Source organism: Mangifera indica, chromosome 9 (genome assembly GCF_011075055.1).
Source record: "Mangifera indica cultivar Alphonso chromosome 9, CATAS_Mindica_2.1, whole genome shotgun sequence".
Lineage (NCBI taxonomy): Eukaryota > Viridiplantae > Streptophyta > Magnoliopsida > Sapindales > Anacardiaceae > Mangifera > Mangifera indica.
This window is the reverse complement of record NC_058145.1, coordinates 12,667,835-12,690,309: the sequence shown is the minus strand read 5'-3', so window position 1 is coordinate 12,690,309 and position 22,475 is coordinate 12,667,835. Positions and strand designations below refer to the sequence as shown.

Here is a 22,475-nt window from a genome sequence, read left to right as displayed (position 1 = left end):
AGAATTTTCTGACGAGCTTTTCTTCTTACGTGGAAGGATTTTATTTGAAGCCACTAAAGGTTAGTTAGGTAATTCTAAATTTAAGATAATATTATTTTTTATATAAATTTTATTTATTATTTATACACATAATCCTATTATTTTATAAAATTTTTAAAATATATAAACTAAAAATATATATTAAATTATAATATTCAATCGCAAAAATTTCTAAGGGTACAAACAATTTTTGAATAAAATAATTTATATAAATAAATGTATTTATACAAATTAATATAATAATTTATAATTAAATAATATAATTATTTATTTTTTTACACCTTCAAATCATTCAATTAAATATTTTAATTTTAATTTATATAAATAATTTTATATAATTTATTAGTATATATAATATTATTCTTTACTTCTTTTTTCCTCTACCTATATTGTATTTTTGTTATTTACAAATATTTGCCATATAAATATTCTTGAATCAAAATACGAAAACACTTTCTCATTAATCAGTTTTCTTACTACAACAATTACCTTTTAATCTAATAATATAACTCTAGTATCTTGTTTGACATTTGTTGATTTTGTATTAATATTAATTGTCTAATTTATGTTAATTGTGTTACTTTGATCCTGATATCTAATATATATTAGAGTCCTCTCTGGGATGGAAGGATTCGATCCTTCCAAACAGCAGGACTAAAACCCGTTGCCTTACCACTTGGCCACGCCCCATTTCAATTCCTATTCAATATTGATATACAGTAATATTGATATTAGTTGTTCGACAATTCCAGTAAAAATCCGTACAGAATAAATTCGATTCTTATTTTAGTATTAGGGTTTTGGCACGTGTAGCTGTTGAATTAAACTCAATTTATTGATCATTTTATAGAATTCAATTAAGATATTGTATGAAAGTATGATTTCTTCTATTTTCTTGTGATAATGGAAGGATTTTTGTTTTGATTGGTTCGGTTTAAAAAAATATTTTTTTTGTCTACTTGACTTCCTTTTCTTAATTTTTAACTTCTATGGATAACATATTAATAATTCAACCAAAATACAACTATCTACAAGAAAAAAATAAAAATGTTTGTTACGCCTAATATAACGTCATCAAATTTTATATAATAACAAAAATTACTCAAAAGAGCGATGATAATATAATAGTTGACCCGATGTTATGGGCCTAGACCTAAAGCACAAGTCTAAGACCATGCTAAACTTTTAAGTATAATTGTCATTTCATCAAACCTTGGGTGGGACATATGATTGAGCCTTCTTTTTACACCAAAAGATGGATCGGGTTATATTGTTAATTAGAGCGACAGTATATAGTTTTACCTTAAATTCTACGAATTTATAAACTTCAGGCAGGTTACATGTACGGTGATTGAGGGAAAGCAGCCTGGTTGGATGAGGATGTCCTGACAGATCCAACGGCTAGAGTCTTTCCTACTCTAATAACTTTTTCTGTATATTGTTATTTTATGTTCGCCCCGAGATATAAGGTGTCACAATTCAAAGAAACCAAAATGAAAACCCCCTGATCGCGCTCATGTCAACCTCCACTCCTCCACCACCACCACCAACAACCCAGGACCCAAACCTAATTTCTCAACGGCCCAACCCACCTGTTCCCCTATCCTCCAACGCCGATTTGCCACCCGACCCGCTACTAAAGTCCGGATTCTTCATCAGTGACGATTCCCCAACCCCCACCCCTACCCCTACTTCTACTCCAACCCCCACCACCACCACCACCACTACCCCCACTGCCACCGCCACCGATGCCGGCTCCACAACCAGTGCTCATACTCCAAATAACAAATCACCTAAGCAAGCTACGTCGAATGGATCAGAGTCCCAGAGTACGCAGCCAAAGCGCCGGCCAGCTACAGAGGCGGGGCCGGAGACGTTGGAATGGTTGCCGGCCAGTTGGTTTATTGAAGATAGGGTTAGGACTTCCGGAGCCACAGCTGGAGTCATTGATAGGGTATTCCCATTTCTCAGAACTATCTTACTTGCTCAATATTTAATTGGTTTTGTTTACGCGGAAATTGATTTTATGTTATCATGATTTGTTAGTGTTTCATTTAAATTATGCAATAAATACTACTAATGTATCATTTTGTAGTTTATTGGTAAAATTCTTATCTAATTTTTACTAATTTTATTCCTATACATAATTTGATTTAGTTTGTGTTGAAATAAAATTGGATTTGTACAATGGTTGTGTTGATTTTAGTTCATCAGTATGTGTCCCGGTCTTTGTTGCCATTTGGTTGAATTTTTGAAAGGGGCAGACTTGGTAACTGTTACAAACCTAGAAACAAATCCAGCAATAAGTAAGAGAAAGGACTAGAAATTTCATTCAAAGATACTGTTCATTGATCAATAAGGAAATTATAAGGAAGGTGGATGGCTTGCAAAACTAAAAACTGAAATCAGAAGATGACAGAAGAAATTAGACAGAAATGTTCAGCCATGCGAGAGGCTAGCACTCTTCCTTCAACAGAAAACTGATTACCAAATTTTGCTTGCTTTTCTCCTCCACTCTCACACTTTATTCTCTTTTCTTCCTACTTAGCAGAGTGCCATGTTCTACCACTCACCGAAAGCCACGTGGCTACACCTTGGTGCTATTAGAATTTTTTTGAAGCATCTCCTTTGCAGCCACTAGTCGCTTTCTCCTCTAGTTGCCAGCGTTTGACAAACTACTTGTCGCTTGTGACCCCTACTCCTAAGCCCGCGCTTGCAAATGTGCCCTCACTTAATAAGAGATCCATCAATACCCTTTCCCACCACCCTCTTTTCCTCCAAATTCAAACGCACCTCATCCTCAAGTTGAAAATTTGAGAATTGCTTATTCACCTCAAGAAAATCCTCCTAGGTAATTCACAATCCGGAAGATGTTTCCATTTAGCATAAATCTTTCAAACATCCCATAGGAAAGAATCTAGTATCAAGGAGTTGTTTAGGTTGGAGTTGTAAATTAGATTTAGGGGTTGAGCTCCATTTTCAGTTTGATAGTATGATTATTGGATTGTCGAGGAGCGTGTCTTGATGGCTCATCAAACAAATGTTAAAAAACCTTATGTAGTTGGATAACCGAGTCTACCACAATTTCTTTCTCTATTAAAACGGTACCTTCTAAACCATCAAACTCAAGCTTGAAACTTTGACTGCCAACCTTAACAGATTTCCAAAGACCTTTAAATGTTGTTTCCATAGTGATTAGAGTCATGTCACCCGGCAATTGAGCTTGTCGCCTTCCAATCAAAACACATGGTTTTCATTTTCCAACTACTTTCAACTTTGCCTAACAAAGACAACCAATCTACTTCCAATATCACATCCACATTACCTAAATTAAAAGGGAAAAATCTCCAGTAATACGAATACCTCGTAAAATTAAATGGATATGTCAACAAAGACCGACTCTTTTCACACTTTGCTTGTCACCAAGAGTGACCTTGGTCAATAAAGCTATGAGTAGCCTTGCAATCCACTAAAACTATGATCAATTGATCATTGATAGTCCCTTTAATCTTTATTGTCTTGGGGGAATCTAACCCCACCATCGAATTTTATATGAGCTATACATCTTATCTTCCACTTCAATTACCATATCTTTTTCTACAGCTTGGGTGTCCTCCTTTTCATTAGAGATGGTAGTTGTCTCTTTCCAACGCTTGACCTTGTAAAGGATACAGATTCCCCAAAATACGCGGTGACAAGGGCGAGGATAGAAAAAATCCCCACAAGTGGGGACGGTTCCTGCCCTGTCCTTGCTTGTGGTCTCACATTTATATGTTTATTTCTCTCTCTTTCCAAACAAGAATAATGACATCAATAACATTAAATGCTATTGAGAGAATAATGTTAATTTGTTTTTAAAGCTGCCTTTTTTAGTCTAATTCAGTACAATCATGACTCATTCCTGGTCATGCATATACACACACGCATAATATATTATATAAATGTAGGCAACTCTTTCTCTCTTGTCAAAATCACACTTCTAATCTATTCATGACAATTCCACAATCTTGACTTCTTTTTTTCTTCGTTCTTCTTCACTTTTACGTTGCTTTAGCTTGCTGTCATTCTTAAATGTTTTTCAATTTTACCTTTTAAACATACAGTGGTAATTTGACTCCAACACTTAAAGCTCTTGTAGAATCATAGCAAGACTACAAAACAGAAACCATAAACCACAAATAAACTTGTTCAAGTTTAGTTGTGTTTGTTTCTCTTGTTCTAGATCTTGGCTGAGTTTTCTCTAAAGTGAATGTTGTCTTTTCCAAAAATATTTGAGATGGTTGACAACAATGGAGATACAACTAGCAAGCAAGTGCAAACACAACCTCAGCAACAATGATTGTCTTTTTCTAAGAACCCACTTGAGGAGTCGATGGAAAAAGGGGAACTTCAACACCAACAACCACCTCTTGTTGCGGTAACTATGAGCTTTTACCTTCATTATCTTAACAATGAAAACAAACAATCCAAATGGCTACACTAAGCAATGAATCAATGCCATCACCAACTACAAATCCTATAAATCGATAAAGTTAGGCTTAGACAATGACTATGTTGGGCAGGGACAAAGAGTCCTTATTATCTCTGTATCAAGGAGGGCCATGGATTGGGAAAACTTGAATATCATGGGGACACGGAATGGGAAATTCGGCCCTTTTGCGCCCTATTGTCATCTTTACTCTTTATCTTCTTAGAACAACTATACTTTTAATTGCTTAAATTAGTAGATGTGATTTGGTTCGTATTGTTCATCACATCAAAAGCATAACTTGTGATCTATCGTGGACTGGAATTTCGTGGAAGATAAGTGTTTGTACCTATTTGGATGGTTCATTTCGTGAATACTTGGAGAAGATTCTAGTGTGGATTGTGGAAGGTTACTAGGGTGGTGTATTGGAGTTGGATTGAGCTTTATAAGGTGTCAATCATGGATTGATAGGGCTAGATGAATTGGGGGAAGTGAGTGGAATTGGTTAAACGGTTGACTTAGGCTGAGAGTATTGGGTTGGATGTTTTTTAATTGAAGTTTGTGAGAAACTAATGGTTTGTTACTGCACAACATCAAATTGAGCTTACTATACCCTCTTAAAGCCCAATTTCGGGCCTCTACATTGGGCCAACCTCATCATATTTACAAACCATTAGGCCCAAATAACCGTACCTCAATTTGAATGTCATCACTGAGGGTTGCCATTTACACCCTCATCAATGAATCTTAAAAAATGTTGTGTGCAACCACTGCTAGCCTCTCAAACTACTCTTGGTATTCTGCCACAAATCTCGTTTGCTTGAGAGAAATTAGCTCTTCCTGAGGTGATCTCATTTGTGTCATAATTCCTAGAACTACAACTAGCCAAGAGCAATTCCCTCAAAACACAGTAAAACTAAAGGCAATCACTCTAATTCATTCAACCCATCGATATGAAATATCTCTCCATCTTAGCTAAGCAGTTGTATGTGTTGTCGCTAGAAAACATGGGAAGCTCAAGTCGATGTGGAGCTTCCTCCTTCCACATTTTTCTTTCTATCTAACAGTTTTGCCCCACTTACCAACCCTCTAAAGCCACATTACCTTAATCAAGTGATGCTATAATCTCCCAGGACCACATCCTTTCCAGCCCCACTCCCTGGTTGATTCATATGTTCTCTCCACTAATTGCTCTCTCCTCTAATTGCTTCCATTATTCTCTTTGTTAGTTGCTTCACCGGCATTGTTCTCTCTGCTAGTCTTTCGCATTTGACAAACTGCTAGTCGCTCATGACCCCTGGTCCTCAGCCCTCGCTTATGTGTGTGCCCCCCCTTAATAGAGATCTACCAGTAACTTGTGGTTTGAAATGGGCAGGCTTAGTTACTGATAGTTTATATTCACTCAATGTTCAGGAGCTGGTTAATTTGAGTTTTGAAGCAGGTAGGAATTTTGTGAAAAGGTGCATTAGGGCTGTACTGATTATCAAACAAGTCCTTTGCACTTGAACATCATCCATGTTGCTTTTATCTGTAATGTTTGTTGGTTTATGCTCATCTGTCACAAATGCTGAAATTATCCTGAATTGGGTAGTAGATACTCTGCAAGAAGTAAATCACTTGTTCAGTAGAAGTAGAGTTGATGCAACACAGCATCAGGCTAAAAGCTCTCTTGAGGGACATATGATAGAAATAATTTTTACACTTTGGCTAATAGCTTTTCAAGAAAGGATTCTGTGATTTGTGATGTAAATACAAGGTTGAAATCATTTATGGACAGTTTACACATTACTGCAGATTAGATACATTATTTATATCGCAAGAAGTGAGATTAAGTTCTCTCCAAAGCATCTGGGAATAATTTGTCAACCGTGTAGGATATTTTTTTTAAGGGTCTTGGGAATACTTGCTGACTTGTTATAAGAGAACATGTAAAATGTGCTATGTACAAATTAATATATTGGGGAAACATTTCTTTTGATGGTTGAAGTTCAGACCCAATCTGAAGCTCTTTTATCTTGTGCAGTATTATTTTGACCCAGCCTCAGGCCGTCAATTCAGATCAAAAAAGGAGGTGCTTTACTTTTTGGAAACTGGAACACCACGTAAAAAGAAGAAAGGATCAGAGAGTTCCAATGCTGATGTGGATGTGAGTACAAATGAGTACTTTTTTCTTTTTGTTGAAGTTTTCCAAGATCAATGTTATTCATTTTTCTTGCTGTTCCTTTTTTCTTACACGCACTTATTATTTGCAGTCTATGGGAAGCCATGGGAGCAATAAGCAGAAGTCTGGCACAAAAGGCAAGAGCGCACCTGTGCCCACACCTGCACCCGCACCCACAAACTTTGATTATTCCAATGCACCTGAAAAGATACAATGGGTGCTGACAAAGTCTTCTGAAGATACCTGGACTCCTTTCATCGGTAAAGACAAGGTGCCTGAAAGTACTAAACGAGAATGGGCTGTTGCATTCAAGTTCCTAACAACCAGCAGTGGTGGTAACAAAATGTCTTGAATGTATTTTCGCCCAACCTTGTTGTGCATTCTAGGCATGATCTCATAGCAGTTTTTGGATATATTCTCTCAATCTTTGCTATTATTGCTTGATAGACCACTTGTGGTTAGTTTATATCACAGACTTGCTCAACTGATCAACTAATTATCATTTGTTTTTTGGCCAAAAATATCGGAGATTGTAATATATAGGGCTTCAATTATTGTTTTACATTAGTTGGGTTCCTTTGTTTGCTGTTTCATTTGTAAGTGAGATCCAATTGTATTAGCTTCACCTTCTTTAGAACTCATAATTTGCTCTTTAGAAGTTTGTGTTTTGAATATGAATGGGATATTATTCTCACGTGGATTTGGCATGGGCATTCATCGATTTATGTGTGTGAAGTGCCCGGTGCTTTCATATATGTATGTTTCTGTTCCAGCTTTATGTTGGGTGGTCCTGCTGGATGACATTTGTAGGTTAAGTGTTGTCCAAGAATATAGAAAGGGTGAATGGCAACGAATCAATTGAAGGTTGAGGTTTTAAGTATAAATTAGTAATTTATTAGGGAGTGATTAACATTTTCCCCGGGCCTAAAAACAATTTTTCATTCGTTGGATAAATAAATTATTTTTTTTCTCACCTCAAACATAACTTAATTAACACAAAATAGACTGTGACGTTATAGATGCTGCAATTAATACATTACCCTTACCATTTGACACAAGCCATCACCTGGCCTTTTTTAAACCTCACACTCTTTCCTTTCCCACCAAAACAATGAAAAACCACCCGTCTTTGCATCATTTTTCTCTACAAGTTCTTTGATGTCATTCTCTCTTACTTTGATCAACCATTCAAGTGCCATCACTTGACAACCTCTTCACTGTTCACTCGGATGCCTTTTCCAACCAAAACCCCAAAACTCTTAATTATATTAAAAGACAATCTTATTCTCTCCATTATCCCTTTCGAGTAAAACTAGGAGTTGCCTTATTGCTCATAAAAACAACCCCTCTTGAGCAAAGAATTTCTCTAGCAACTTCATTTTTTTTTTAAAAAGTAATACCTACTATAAAGTTCATATATATTTAATAAAGTTTCCTTCAACTTCAACTATCACGTTGGCTCTCCTGACATATCAGTTTTCATTGTTGTTTCTATCTCTAGCTACCAAAAGAAATTGTAGTTGATAGTTATGACATCTTGGGCCAAAATTTTTCATCACATCCCAAATCCAAATAATACCCATACAATGAGCATTGGGTTTTACATCCATAACTTAGCTACATTCCATCATTATTGACCCAATTGAGACTGTAATTGAAATCTCCAAATGGGATCATAATAAAATGCGAAACAAATTACTTGTATACTCTAACAAATACAAAAAAGAATGGATCGACCCAATATAATTTTAATGGAAATTTGCACAATAATATCTTATTACTTCATTTTTTCAAACAAGATTGACATAGTTTGAAAAGAAAATGAGTGAGAGAGGAGAGGTGACGATGCTAAGAGAGGTGTTGAAATACGAGGGAGAGAGATGTGGTGAACTGAAAGAGAAGAGAGGTGGTATTTGGACTTCTTAAAGTATATTATATGGTTTTGCTAGACCGTGAGAAGTTTTATACAAGCTAAACATCCACACTGATTTATTTATTTATAATAATAAAACTATATTTATATTTATAATGAATACTCACAAGTATGTTATCATATGATTGAATATTTTTAATAAATGATAAAATAACATTTAATCATATAACGACATATCATCATTATTATATAAATTAATACTCAATATAAATATATATAAAAACTTTTTATCGCCGTATCATTTTGTATGTAAGATGATTTGGTGGTTATAATTTATATGAATGGACAATCTATATTTTCTACATAAAATTTCTAAAACAAAACCAGGAGATATTATAAAGCAAATTCATGGTTCATATATAGAGTTGAAATCCCTAAATTGATTGGTGGGATGGAACTTGTTTGATTGAAGCCGTGGCCCCTAATCAGAATATGAATAAAAAATAAATTCAAAAAATAAAATATGTTGCTATCAGTTATTCAATTTGATGGACTAATTTCAATCCGCTCGTTCTAAAATCTATTGAACTTCCTATTTTGGCAAGCAAATCGAATTAACTTCTGCCATTAGTTACTAATAGATTATTATCCGAAAATGGCCAAAGGACTTATTCCCACTCAAAGGATGTTGTTTTCCAAAATTTTTACTCTTTAACTTTGAAAATTTCAAAAGTTCACTTATAAACGGTTAAATATGTTAATTTTAAAGATAAACTTATTATTTTATTTGTAATGTTAGAAATAAACTAAAATTTAATCTATTTTTCCCCTCTTAAATTGTAAAAAGTAAAAGTTTTTTCCTATGTCAAGTTAAAAAAAATGACATTTTCTTTTCTAGAGTTTAGTTTTTAATCTCCAACACTATCATCGACAATGAAGAGCTTTTAACGTATCACCATGCTCTGACGATCTCTCTTCCCTCCTCTGAAACTCTGACCGACAAAAATGATAATGAAGATCGGTTCAATTTCTTGTTTAAAACATTATAACTTAAATTATGTAATAAAATTATTGACTAATTAATATAGAATTGCGTTGATGTGTTAACACCACATAAGACATTTGATTATTTTTAACAAAATCCAGATATTAACAACACCATCTAATCTATATCCAATCCTCTTTTCCCACGTGTCGATAACCCTCTTTCTGTACCAAACTGAATCATCTAATACCTATTTCCACTTCCAACGACAACTGCTCCCATTCCCCCCATTGTTGATGGGTACTCAATAGTTTATCAAGCCACAAATTGAGCCCCAGCCTCATCCACCCACTCAACTCATTGACACCATCAATATTTCATTTTTTTACGCCTGATACACCAAAGAGTAACACCCTTATGGTTGCCGCTGGATTTGACTGTCCATAGAACATGTAGATAAGGTAAACTTATACACCTATATATTTTTATAGATTGATATCAAAGTAATTGGTCAAAGATTATCTAGGGTTGTGTGTGCCTAAGTCTCTAATATCTGTTACGATTGATCTTTGGGTTCCATTTTCATATATATATATATATTTTCTGTTGGGTACATGTTTGTGCTTTTTATAAAATATATATATTTCATATATTTGATATCTTTATGTTTTACTCTTTATTGAGTGTTTCAATTTCATCATTATTAATGAGTTAAATTTGTGTAGATTTTTATATGTTATTTATTGTAAAAGAAGAAAAAAAATAAAAAATGGACGTATCAATTTCAGTGCTTCTTGATTATCAAGAACTTTCGTCAGATTAGAATTATCTAGTTTTTAAAAATTACTTGGTATGAAGATAACAATACAAAAAGGAAGATGAAAAAAATTAACTGAAATGAAATAGAATGATGCTTTTGTCCAACTTTTAACAAGAAATATTCAAGAAATATGAAGTAGTTATCCTAGACTAGTCTTTTAGATATTGATGCTGTATATATATTTGTTACCACCAAAGAATGAGAGAGGCTTGCTTGAGGGCAAGAATGTTAACAAGCAAAGTGAAATCTATCTATAAGAATGTAACCCTAGAAGAAATCTTAAGAAAATATTAATTAGAACTAGATGACAATAATGAAAATTTTCCATAATGAATTAGATTTTAGTTTCTATAACTTTGTGTGTTAAGGAAATGTGTATCATTTATGGAATGGATCTAGTTTCTAAAAATTAATTTATTTTTTATTTAATTATTATGTTTTAGAACATTAAACCCTAATAGTCGTAATCCTAATTATTAGTTTTTCAGGGAAGAAAGAAAAAGAATATTTATTTTCATTTGAAGTTGGTTTTTTTTACTAATACAAAACATTTAAAAAAAGACATGTAAATAAAGGGAATGGATCTAGTTTTTGAAAAATAGTTCTTTTTTCCTTTAATTCTTTAGTTTTAATATGTTAAACCCTAATAGTCGCACCCCTAATTTTCAGTTTGTCAGGAGAGAAAGGAAAAAAACATTTAAGTTATTCGAAAGTCGACTTTTCTTAGTAATACAAAGCATATTAAAAAGAGACATATAGATAAAAAGGATACGAATATAGTTTTTGAAAACTAAATCATTTTTTCTACTTTAGTTTTAATACTTCAAATCCTAACAGTTGTAATCCTATTTTTTAGTTTGTTTGGGAAGAAAGGAAAAGAATATCTACATAAGTTCATTTGAAATTAATTTTTTTTGACGATATAAAATATATAAAAAAGAGATACGTAGATAAAAGGAATAGATCTAGTTTTTGAAAATCAATTCGTTTTTCTTTTAATTCTTTAGTTTTAATACGTCAAACCAGTCACAATTCTAGTTATTAATTTGTTTGTTAAGAAAGGAAAAGAATATTTAAATTCATTCGAAGTTGATTTTTCTTGGTGATACAAAACATATTAAAAAAAGTATACAGATAAAGGGACATAATGAGCCTTAGCCTCTGTAAAAATATAATAGAAGAGATAATGTAGGAATAACATATGTAAAATATTTATTCTCACATTACTAGTAAATTCCAACACTAAATAGGAAAACATTTGTGTGCCATATTCCTATTCTATAACTACCAATCACAAGATTTTCTTTCTTTCCTTCTTTTTTTTTGTTTCCATCAACAAAACCCTAAACAAATACAATGCCTAATAAATAGTAAACAGGAACATGAAGGAAGATTGAGTAGTTAAGCTATAAATTATAACACATAATTTAGTGTTATGAGAATAATCAATTGGAAGAACTTTAATCTTTTGAGATGAAATTCAAACTAGAGCCTATCAACCCTTATGAGTGGAATATATATACATGAAAATTTCTTAGTTCGACATAGATAACCAGAAATTATTAAAAGGCATATTTTTATTAATAGGTAGGAGTAGTGTTATGTGCACAATTTTATGCATGAACAATAACGTGTTATCATATGATTGAATAGTTAAAAATTAAAGATAAAATAATACTCAATCACATGATGATACATCGTTGACAGTTAAAAATTCTTAGTTTGAACAATTTATATAAGTTCAACTATCCTCCAATTTACACTGAATGCCTTCAAACAGCAGATATTGTATTTTCATTAAACTGAAATTGCTACTGCCCCCTGCACTAAATTTCCTAACTCATATACTGAAAAAGGAAATTCAGAACTATATATTTGTTCTTTTACATGCATTGATTTTGAGTTGAATCTGTGTAATATGATATAAAGTCAATGTTTGCAGCTCTTACTGCTATAGCTCATAATGTTGTGAGTTCAAACTTTAAACTCTTAATTATCACGTTGGATTATATGTATTCAAGTTTAACAGATATGAATTAACATCAACTCTACAACTTTCCAAAATCAAGTTCAGACTACCTCATCAGCTATAGCTTTATTAAATAATTTCTCTAGACCACATATCAGTTAGATTGGCATTAATAAATTTGATCTGACATAAACATATGTTCATGGTGGTTTCTGCAGATGCAAGGAGAGAAAATGGGGGTTGTGAATTGTAATAACTCATGTAGAAAGAGAAAGCTGATGATAATTTTTCCAGACTGTATATATAAGAGATTGAATTCAGACTTCCTTCTCTATGATCAGGAAGTGTGTAATAACTCATGCTTTTTGACTCCATTCTCTCTTACTTCGACCAATCATTCAAGCGCCATCACTTTACAAACTCTTCATTCCTCACCCGAACACTATTCCTAGCCAAGACTCCAAAACTCCCAGTCACTCTAAAAGGTAATCTCAATCTCTCTAAGATCCCTCCCGAGATAAAACCAGGAGTTGCCTCGTTGCTCATAAGAACCAACACCTCTTGATCATATAATTTCTCTGGCAACTTCATAGTCTCTTTTAAAGTAAAACCCACTATAGAGTTCATATATATTTACTAGAGTTGCTTCAACTTCTATAGCCTAATTGGCTCCCTGACATTTAAGTTCTCATTGTTGTCCTTATCTCGAGCTACCAAAAGAAATTGTAATTGATTTATTTTTTATGGTAAGCAAATCTAATTAACTTTTATCATTACATGGCATACTAATAGATTAATTATTTTTCTGGTGAATATTCAATTTAAAATCATAATTTGTTGAGAATATATGTATTCCTTCACAAAATGGATATATATAAAATTAATTAATTAATTAATTTGAAATTAATTAGTGCAAAGCAATTCTAATATGGCAACAAACAAAACCATAAGGGCATAGTTGTGACAACCAAAATGAATTATCCATATGTGGTAAGAAATTAAATGGTTGAAGCCAAAGACGTTGAATTCATACTTTTAATACTTGGGACAAATCAACAATACCACTGGATATTGATCTAAGAGCTAATGTGGATTTGCTTGAAGAATTTGTCCTTTCTTGGAGGTTGGTGTTTTTATTTAGTGAAAACCTTAGATTGACTTGAGTTGAAGAAATGAAAATGGGAGAGGCTAGCAAGAATCTTGTTGATGACACAAATGTATTTGCGGATTGTATGTCACTGTTTGATGATATTGAATGGAAATCACAAATGGTGGCCTTAAGAGAGGCCAACGGGCATCAGTGTCCACCCCTTGAGAACAACAATAACCCACAACAACAGCTTCCCCTCCCTCCATTGTTGATGGCTCCTCAACCATTAATCGAGCCACCAACTAAGTCTCAGCCTCATTCACCTACTCAAATCATTAAAACAATTAACATTTCATCCTCTAATGCACCACAACCTCAACAACCACACCCTAAAAGAAGGTCTGACAGGCCAAAGAGTAACACTAATGAACACCCCTCATGGTTGCCATCAGACTGGATTATCCATAGACAGATTCGCCAACGAGGTGCAAGTATTGGGCACATAGATAAGGTAAACCAACTACTATATACATACATATACATGTAGTTTATATAGATTGATCTCAAAGTAATTGATCAAAGATTATCTAGATTGTCTATACTTAAGTCTTTTGTATTTGTTACCATTAATTTTTGGGTTTCAGTTTCATATATATAATTTCTTTTACGTGCATGTTTGTGGTTTGTGCTTTTTATAAAATATATATATTTTATATAGATCTGATATCTTCACATTTTCCTCTATTTTGAGTTCTTCAATTTCATCATAATTAATGAGAAATTTGTAGTTAGCAATGTATAGCATAGATTTATATATGATCTTTATTATTAAAATATACTTTATAAAAAGAGGAAATCTTAAGAACTAGATGAATCGTTACCCTAGAAGAAATCTTAAGAAAATATTAATAAGAGCTAGATGATGAAAATCAAGATTTTCCATACAATAAAACTATGTGTACCCACTTTAGGTACACAAATGTGTACACATTTATATGTGTCATCATGTGATTAGATGATTTTGAATTAAAAATAAAACAATAACCAATCATATGATGACACATATGAGTGTGTATACATTTGTGTATCCAAAGTGGATACACATAGTATTGCTCTTTTCCATAATGAATTAGATTTTAGTTTCTATAATGGATCTAGTTTTTTTTTAATTAATTATTTTTTAAAATTCTTTAATTTTAATATGTTAAACCCTACCAATCGTAATTTTAATTATTAGTTTGTCAAGAAAAAAAGAAAAAAATATTTAAATTAGTTTCAAATCGGTTTTTCATAGTAATACTAAAGATATTAACAAAAATATGTAAATAAAACAAATTAATCTAAGTTTTAAAAATTAATTCATATTCTCTTTAATTTTAATACGTTAAACTCTAATAATCGCAATCGTAATTTTTAATTTATCAAGAAAGAAAGAAAAAAGAATATTTAAGTTCATTTGAAATTGATTTTTCTTAGTGACATGTAACAGATTAAAAAAGCCGAGTTGATAAAAAAAATCGATCTAGTTTTTGAAAATTAAAAAAATATTTTTAATACTTTACTTTTTGAAGGGTTTTTTTTTTTTTTTATAGCAATTTAAAACATATTAAAAAGAGACACGTAGAATAAATAAAAAGTGCTTTGTGTAAAAAAAAAGAAATTTGTTTTGATGGTTGAAGTTGAGGACCAATCTGAACACTCTTTTATCTTGTGCAGTATTATTTTGATCCAGCCTCAGGCCGTCAATTCAGATCAAGGAAGGAGGTGCTTTACTTTTTGGAAACTGGAACACCACGTAGAAAGAAGAAAGGAGCAGAGAGCTCCAATGCTACTGATGTGGATGTGAGTACAAATGAGGACTTTTTTCTTCTCGTTGAAGTCGTCCAAGATCAATGTTGTTCCTTCTTTCTTACACACACTTCTTCTTTGCAGTCTATGGGGAGCCATGGGAGCAATAACCAGAAGTCTGGCACAAAAGGCAAGACCGCGCCTGTGCCCACACCCACACCCACTCCCACTCCAACGAACTTTGATTTTTTCAATGCACCTGAAAAGATAGAATGGGTGCTGACAAATTCTTCTGAAGATAGCTGGACTCCTTTCATAGGTGAAGAAATGGTGCCTGAAAGTACTAAACGAGAATGGGATGTTGCATTCACATTCCTAACAACCAGCAGCAGTAGTGAGAAAATGCCTTGAATGGATTTTCGCCCAACCTTGTTGTGCATTTAGGCATGATCTCATAGCAGTTTTTGGGATATTATTCTGTCAATCCTAGTTGTTACTGCTTTGTAGACCGATTTTGGTTAGTTTATATCACAGACTTGCTCAACTATTAACCAGTTATCATTTTTTGCCAAAAATATCAGAGATTTTAATAGAGAGGCTTCCATTGTTGTCTTACATTAGTTGGGTTCAGTTGTTTTAGCTTCACCTTCTTTAGAACTCATAATTTGCTACTTAGAAGTTTGTCTTTTGAATATGAATGGGATGTTATGCTCAGGTGGATTCGACCTATGCATTCATCCATTAATGTGTGCATTTATACAATGATCACTATACATACATATATTTTGTTGAAGCATACCTCCGCAAAGCTGAAACTGGCGACCTTAACGTGCATAAATATCTTGAAATGCACGAATTTAATTTATTGACAACACTGAATGTCTTCAAACAGCAGTATGTTTGATCAGATATTGTATTTTCATTAAAATGAAATTCAGAACTACATATTTGTCCTTTTGCGTGCATTGATTTTAAGTTGAATCTGTGTAATATGATGAAAGTCAATCTTGGCAACTCTAACTCATATTGTTGTGTATCCTGATGACAAATCTATCAGGTTCGATCCCCTCGGTCCAAGGGCTCAAGCTGTAAAGAAGCTTCATAGTTTACTGTAAGTTCAAACTTCATTTTAAACTCTTAATTATCAAGTTAGATTGGCATTAATAAGTTTGATCTGATATAAATATATGTTGATGGTGGTTTGCGCAGATACAAGAAGGAGAGAGATAATGGGGGTTGTGAACGAATTGTAATAACTCATGGAGAAGAGAAAAGGCGATGATAATTTTTCCAGACTCTGTGAGACACTGAATTCAGACTTTCTTCTACATGGGCATGCCGTGTGTGTAATAATTTGAAATTCATAAATTATAATTTTTTTTTAATTTTTATTTTAAGGGAGAAAAATTCGTTGTTGTCAACTTTAAATCTCATCTATTTTAAAAAGTAAAAGCAGAACAATAAAAAAATCTCTATAAAGGCCACTAAAATCTAATCTTGATCACTGTGTCTTCGTCAACATTTCTCTCGACTTCATCGCCAGTCGATCAGGCAAACAAACATGGGCCGAGAGTTTTTCGTCGGCGGCAACTGGAAATGCGTAAGTCTCTTGTTTGGCTTTACTCAAATTTTCTTCTTTAATTATTTTGAAACTTTTTTATTTTGAAATCTGTTATCGATCAGCTTCATGAGATGCAATCAGTGATTTAGTGTTTCAGAATCTGGTAGAAGCATGAAATTGTTTTTGCAAAAGTAAAGTGATGACTGTGTTCAATAATTTGTATCAGAATGGGACAACTGATGAAGTGAAGAAGATCGTTACGACATTGAATGAAGCTGAAGTTCCTTCAGAGGATGTTGTTGGTAAGTTCTGGTTAGCTCTCTTGTCTAGTTAATTCTTTTAAATTTAAATATTCACTTTTGATAATTTGGTCATGAAAACAGTTTTTATCCTGAACAAAAATGCCAAGAGTTTTTTACTTTCTGAAACTTGTAGACTAAGCATGTTAGGCAGCAAAAACCAAAACTTATAAAAATTACTCTTGCTAAACAAATCAAATGCTTACTGTGTGTTATTACTTTTAATGCGATGCTTATAGAAGGATTTATTATATGCTATTAAATATAGTGTATCTGTCAGTTACAACATTAACAAGCCATATTCCCAACTTATCTATGCAGTTTGTTGGCGATAAGGTTGCTTATGCACTTTCTCAAGGCTTGAAAGTGATTGCTTGTATTGGAGAGACTCTTGAGCAGCGAGAATCAGGATCTACAATGGCTGTTGTGGCTGCACAAACAAAAGCTATTTCAGGTACTTCCAGTTGGAAAACAGCATTCTCACTTCTTTAGTTTTTAGGTACTTTAGTTCTTCAGTTGTGTTGGTTCAGGGTATGCTACTTATAGATGATAATTACTGGTTATAAGTTGTTGGACAAGTATCCTGATTCCAAAATTTTCCAATTGACTGAGAACATGGATGTCTTTTCAGTGAGCCGAAAAGATTCTAGAATCACAAATTTAGTGCTTACATTGTCTTTATTTTATCTGATTTCTTTTGTTTTGCTTATCAGCTTTTCCTGCTCTTTATGATTTGTTTATTTATTCTTGTTGCAGACAAAGTATCAAATTGGGACAATGTGGTGTTAGCTTATGAGCCAGTTTGGGCCATTGGCACAGGGAAGGTTGCAACCCCTGCTCAGGCTCAGGAAGTAAGTTGGATACAAGTCACATTTTGAATTTGACGGTTAAGTGGCAGGGATTCTTGTACTTGTAGGCATGTTATAATTTAGCCACTGTTTTAGAATTTGGAATTGGCACATACACAAAAGACCATGTTTTCTACCCTGAATTTAGACTTAGATTTCAAGTGATACTTTGGATCACATATTGAGGTCAGAGTAATTAGTCTCTTGTTCAGTTTGTTTCAATTGTATGGTTGCCTCATCTGTTATGTCTATAATTCACTTAGGATCTGGTAGCTTGTCCTTTCTGTTTTTAAGGTTGCCTGAAATGCTTCAACTCATTTATATTTCTCATACTGTATTTAAATTATTTGCCAGGTCCATTTTGAGTTGAGGAAATGGCTTAAAGACAATGTTGGTGCTGAAGTTGCTGCATCAACTAGAATTATCTATGGAGGTATCTGTCCCCCCTTTGCCAATATTATTTAGATCGACCACTGTTTAAAATTTATTTTCTTTTCTATAGGATCATAAACTTTACTGAGATACGAGGAGACACTACCACAATCCATGAACCTTTTTACTTTGTTCATTTTCGACATTGGCCAGGAAAAACAAAGTAATAAATTTAGGAAAACACTACTGTGGTACGCTTTGGGGACAAAGAAATCAATGTTTCTGATTTGTGCTTTAACATGTTTCAAATTAATATAATTGAATTTATATAAATGTACCACTCAAGTCACATACTATTGAAATGAAGCCAAGAACAGAATTCTATGGACACTAAAAATTAATGACTTAAATAGAGGACCAACGAAGTAATTTTGAGGTCACCAAGGATCCTTCATTGTTGGAAAATGGAGACTCAAATTCTGTAAAGGGTCACCCAAATTCAAGAAGTGCAGATTTCAGAAAGTAAAATTTCAAGGAAATTTGTCGTAGTAACAGAGGGATAAGTAAATGCAACGGTTAAGATTCTATTCTCTTATTAGCCTAGTTGAATAGAATGAGCAGAACATGTTGGCTGGAGTGACCTGTTACAATGTAGTATAACTTGTTGCGGAAATGTAACTGAGGAGTACACATGTTAAGTATATGTCAATTAGAGTTTACATATAAAAATTGTATAAAAGTGTATGTACAATGTGTTTCACAAAATTAGGGAGTTAAGATTAAGAGCTCAAACAAAGAGAATAAAGAAATCTTCTTCATCTTGTAATCTTTTTTATTCGTAATGAAATTTTTTCCATCATATGTCAGTGGTTTTTCCCCTGTTGGGTTTTTCACGTAATACTTGTGTTCCTTTCTTGAGTATTTGTGCATTTTGTTGTTTCTTTTGTATGGATTTCATAACATTCATCATCTTGGAATGCACTTTTCACCTGTATTTCATTGGTTCCTTATTAGTCTAATCTGTTAAATATCTCCTTGATAGGTTCGGTTAATGGAGCAAATTGCAAAGAGTTGGCAGCACAACCAGATGTTGATGGATTTATAGTTGGTGGAGTTTCACTAAAGGTACATTTATAATTAATTTTCACAACTAAAATATCATGGTTGCTTTTTGGGCTACTTGTCTTTTTGACTTCAGTGGCTGACTTTTTATTTCACATTTGGATTAGCCCGAGTTCACTGTCATCATCAAGTCTGCCACAGTGAAGAAGAATTAAATTTAAACTACCTTTGTATCTGGTATAGCTCTGCCTGCAGTTTTTCTCCCTATATTGCTTTTTGTAATCACTTGAGTTGTAGCTTGTTTTTATGGTGAGTTTATGTTAACCAACGTATATATTAAGTATTATAAGCCAGATTACCGAAGCCTTTTTCACTGAAATCCATTTGTGGATTAAATCAGTGGCTTTGATTGATATTATTTCCGAAACTAATAATCTTTTCTATTTTTTTCCATGATAACGAGAAACTCCACTTAAATCAAACTGCTCTTTCAGGACTGAATGAATCATACCAAATAAGTAATACCTCGGGTCTAATGACTAGCCCACGACTAAATCTATGTTTACGACAAGTAGAAGATGACTGTTTTTCTTCTCAGATTTATGCCTTAGGACTGTTGTTGAACTGCTTGATTTGAAACAAAATATGAGGGATTCCTCTCGACTTATGAAAATTGTGACTCCTTGAAGCACCTTTAGCCGACAGGATTTCAACCAAGACTTTTAGCATAAAATTATGAGGCTGGCCAGGTTTTCAAAGTCCAAATTCTCCTTTTAAGCCTACTTTTAATTGATATACAAGCAAGAGAAGACATCTTCTACAGGTTGGTATTTGCAATGGGGGATGAATTTCCTCATTTTCCAACATTTAAAGGCTATTTTTCTTTTGTCTTTTGGGTTGACTTATCATGAACCATTATCCTCCAACTGCAACTACGATAATCATAGCAAAACAACAAAGTCCATTGATGAAAGCAATTAGTCAAGAAACAAAGTTAAGTAACAGACCTCTGATTTCATATTATAAAATTTATGTCAAATTACAAGCCAAGTATCACAGATCATACTCATAGTAATGCAAACTCGGAGAGTAACGTGGAGACGTACGGAATAGTGAATTTGTGGCCGTCAATTCCGTTTACTAACCGACAAAACTGCCTTTGACTAATGCCTCACGCTAGTTATTTGTTTATTATTATCACTATATTCTTCATCCTTGACCAAGGATGTTTTTATCACCTGCTATTATCATCAGACATAAAAACAGTTTATTTAAGGTAGGAGTCTTTTCCACCCAAGTTTTCGTGGAAAAACACACATGCACTTGGAGATTAAAAAATTTAAATATTTATTTATAAATTAATATTTATTAAAAATTTTAGATTTGGGTGGAATATAAAATTATTATTTTGATAATTTATTTAAAATATAATTGATTATATTTTTCTTTTAAGTTTTAAAAACTAATAATTTTATTTATGTTTAAAATTTTTTAACTTTGAAAAACCTTATTTTTTCTCTCAAATATAAGATTTTTATCTTTTTTTTATTTCAATTGCCCCTACAAACTTTTAAAAACTCTATTTAATGTCCCTCTTCAATATTAGATTACTCAAAATCTAACGATCTCTCCCTCTGTGGACCAAGCCAAAGTCGACCTTTACTTCTTTCTTGCAATGATGCAATGCAATTTCTCCTCTACTAAGCTCGTCACGAAATCTTTTTATCTCCACAAAGAAATCTTCGCTCGTGTCTTTTTATTGTATCTTCGTGCCCTGACCAACCATTTTGACTATGAGAGGTGGCTGGCTGAATGGAGGAAAAAGGAAGAGTCGGCAAAAATGGGTGGTGGTTGGAGAAGGGAGAAAAAAAAATCAAGAATGAAGGAAAATAGACATTCTTCAAAACTGAAGATATTAAAAAAATGTGAAGTTATTAATTTCTAAAATATTAGAGAGAATAAGATAAAATTATATATTTTTTAATAATATTATTGAAATAGCGATTTTACCTTTAATTATAACTAAAAAAAATTTAATAAAAATCGACTTATAGGTGGGTGTTTCAATTTTTGAAACTTTACAGTATTTTGTCTTTATATTAAAACTTGGGTGGAACACAGTGATTTGGCTTTTATTTATTTTTAGATTTGATTAGCTGAAGCCGGCTATTCAGATTAGCTGAAGTCGAGCCAAGCGAAGCTAAAACGTTATGGGCTTTTTTTTTTTTAAGAAATAAAAAGGGGTAAAAGGATACATCATTGCAGCACGCTGCTCGCCATTCTTAGGTGGAGCCCACGTGCGAGACCTCCACGCTGCTCTCCCCAAGTCAACACTATCGGCTAATCACACCTGATATGATTTTTGTAGGATTTGTGCAACCTTAAAGAAGCATAAACTTGATGAAAATGCAATGGTGACTGACGGTTCTGATTTCATCTCGCGTTGTTGATACTGTGGGTGGGGAAGTACCATTCATATTTGACGTAAGCCATGGCAACGCTTGTACGTCATACCAAATGAGGTGATGTTTGGTAAAAAAAAAAATCAAATCTTTTATATTAATACGAAAAATAGATATATCAAATTAATGGTATTAATTTATCATATAAATTAATAAAATATTATAATTTTAAAAATAAAGATTTAGATTCGAACCCTTCCCTATTCATAAAATTTTAATATGATTATAATTATAATAAATTTGCTCATTATAATTAATAATGAAAATAGAAAAAGGCTGGAAGGTAATAACAGGAATCAAGTGACTGCTGCTCGTGAAATAATTAAATAGATTGTACTTCAGATGTATTCATGTCCACGATCTTAATTCGTTTCTTGTTGCAGAGAGTTCATGCAAAAATTAAATTATATGAATGAATTTCAATATCACGTGATTTCCAGTACATTTTGGGAAAAAGTAGATTGTCTGATAAAAAAAAAATACATATAAAAGAACACATAATCAAAATTTTTTTAAAAATATATTAAAATCAAAATTTTAATTTATTTGATGTAGGGATTATAAAGTCGATCACCAGACTTAAAATTTACCTTATTCAACATAATTAATTCGGTTCTAAAAGTATCGTATAATCGATTACTAAAATAAAAAATTATCTTATTTGGTATGGTCATTTCG

The 22,475-nt window shown here is 32.8% G+C and overlaps 3 protein-coding genes across 5 annotated transcripts; all 3 read left to right on the top strand.

Annotated features, from left to right (window-relative positions):
* The first annotated feature begins 1,375 nt into the window (after positions 1-1,375).
* LOC123224698 (methyl-CpG-binding domain-containing protein 5-like) lies at positions 1,376-7,362 on the top strand. The gene is made up of 3 exons (XM_044648390.1): positions 1,376-1,993; positions 6,531-6,653; positions 6,760-7,362. The coding sequence occupies exons 1-3, from the start codon at positions 1,556-1,558 to the stop codon at positions 7,018-7,020; spliced, it is 822 nt and encodes a 273-aa protein (XP_044504325.1). The 5' UTR covers positions 1,376-1,555; the 3' UTR covers positions 7,021-7,362.
* A 6,131-nt stretch (positions 7,363-13,493) lies between these two features.
* Positions 13,494-15,843, top strand: LOC123226282 (methyl-CpG-binding domain-containing protein 5-like). Its single transcript, XM_044650802.1, has 2 exons — positions 13,494-13,916; positions 15,122-15,843. Exons 1-2 carry the CDS (start codon positions 13,494-13,496, stop codon positions 15,602-15,604), a joined length of 906 nt encoding a protein of 301 aa, XP_044506737.1. The 3' UTR covers positions 15,605-15,843.
* Positions 15,844-16,184: 341 nt separating this feature from the next.
* LOC123226137 (triosephosphate isomerase, cytosolic-like) lies at positions 16,185-19,776 on the top strand. 3 transcript variants are annotated; one of them, XM_044650622.1, is made up of 8 exons: positions 16,185-16,304; positions 16,403-16,793; positions 16,981-17,056; positions 17,375-17,507; positions 17,810-17,904; positions 18,256-18,334; positions 19,316-19,398; positions 19,503-19,776. In XM_044650622.1, exons 3-8 carry the CDS (start codon positions 17,024-17,026, stop codon positions 19,548-19,550), a joined length of 471 nt encoding a protein of 156 aa, XP_044506557.1. In that variant the 5' UTR covers positions 16,185-16,304; positions 16,403-16,793; positions 16,981-17,023; the 3' UTR covers positions 19,551-19,776. The 3 variants fall into 3 exon arrangements, with proteins under 3 accessions (XP_044506557.1, XP_044506559.1, XP_044506558.1); XM_044650624.1 differs by having other exon boundaries at positions 16,912-17,056; XM_044650623.1 differs by having other exon boundaries at positions 16,904-17,056.
* Positions 19,777-22,475: the final 2,699 nt, after the last annotated feature.

Excerpts from the sequence above, each read along its gene's own strand:
- LOC123224698 (XM_044648390.1), top strand. The coding sequence starts at position 1,556 with ATGTCAACCTCCACTCCTCCACCACCACCACCAACAACCCAGGACCCA. Across the intron at positions 1,994-6,530 it reads CAGCTGGAGTCATTGATAGG|TATTATTTTGACCCAGCCTC; the intron begins GTATTCCCATTT and ends TATCTTGTGCAG. Across the intron at positions 6,654-6,759 it reads GTTCCAATGCTGATGTGGAT|TCTATGGGAAGCCATGGGAG; the intron begins GTGAGTACAAAT and ends TATTATTTGCAG.
- LOC123226282 (XM_044650802.1), top strand. The coding sequence starts at position 13,494 with ATGGGAGAGGCTAGCAAGAATCTTGTTGATGACACAAATGTATTTGCG. Across the intron at positions 13,917-15,121 it reads GTATTGGGCACATAGATAAG|TATTATTTTGATCCAGCCTC; the intron begins GTAAACCAACTA and ends TATCTTGTGCAG.
- LOC123226137 (XM_044650622.1), top strand. The coding sequence starts at position 17,024 with ATGAAGCTGAAGTTCCTTCAGAGGATGTTGTTG. Across the intron at positions 18,335-19,315 it reads AACTAGAATTATCTATGGAG|GTTCGGTTAATGGAGCAAAT; the intron begins GTATCTGTCCCC and ends TCTCCTTGATAG. Across the intron at positions 19,399-19,502 it reads TTGGTGGAGTTTCACTAAAG|CCCGAGTTCACTGTCATCAT; the intron begins GTACATTTATAA and ends CATTTGGATTAG.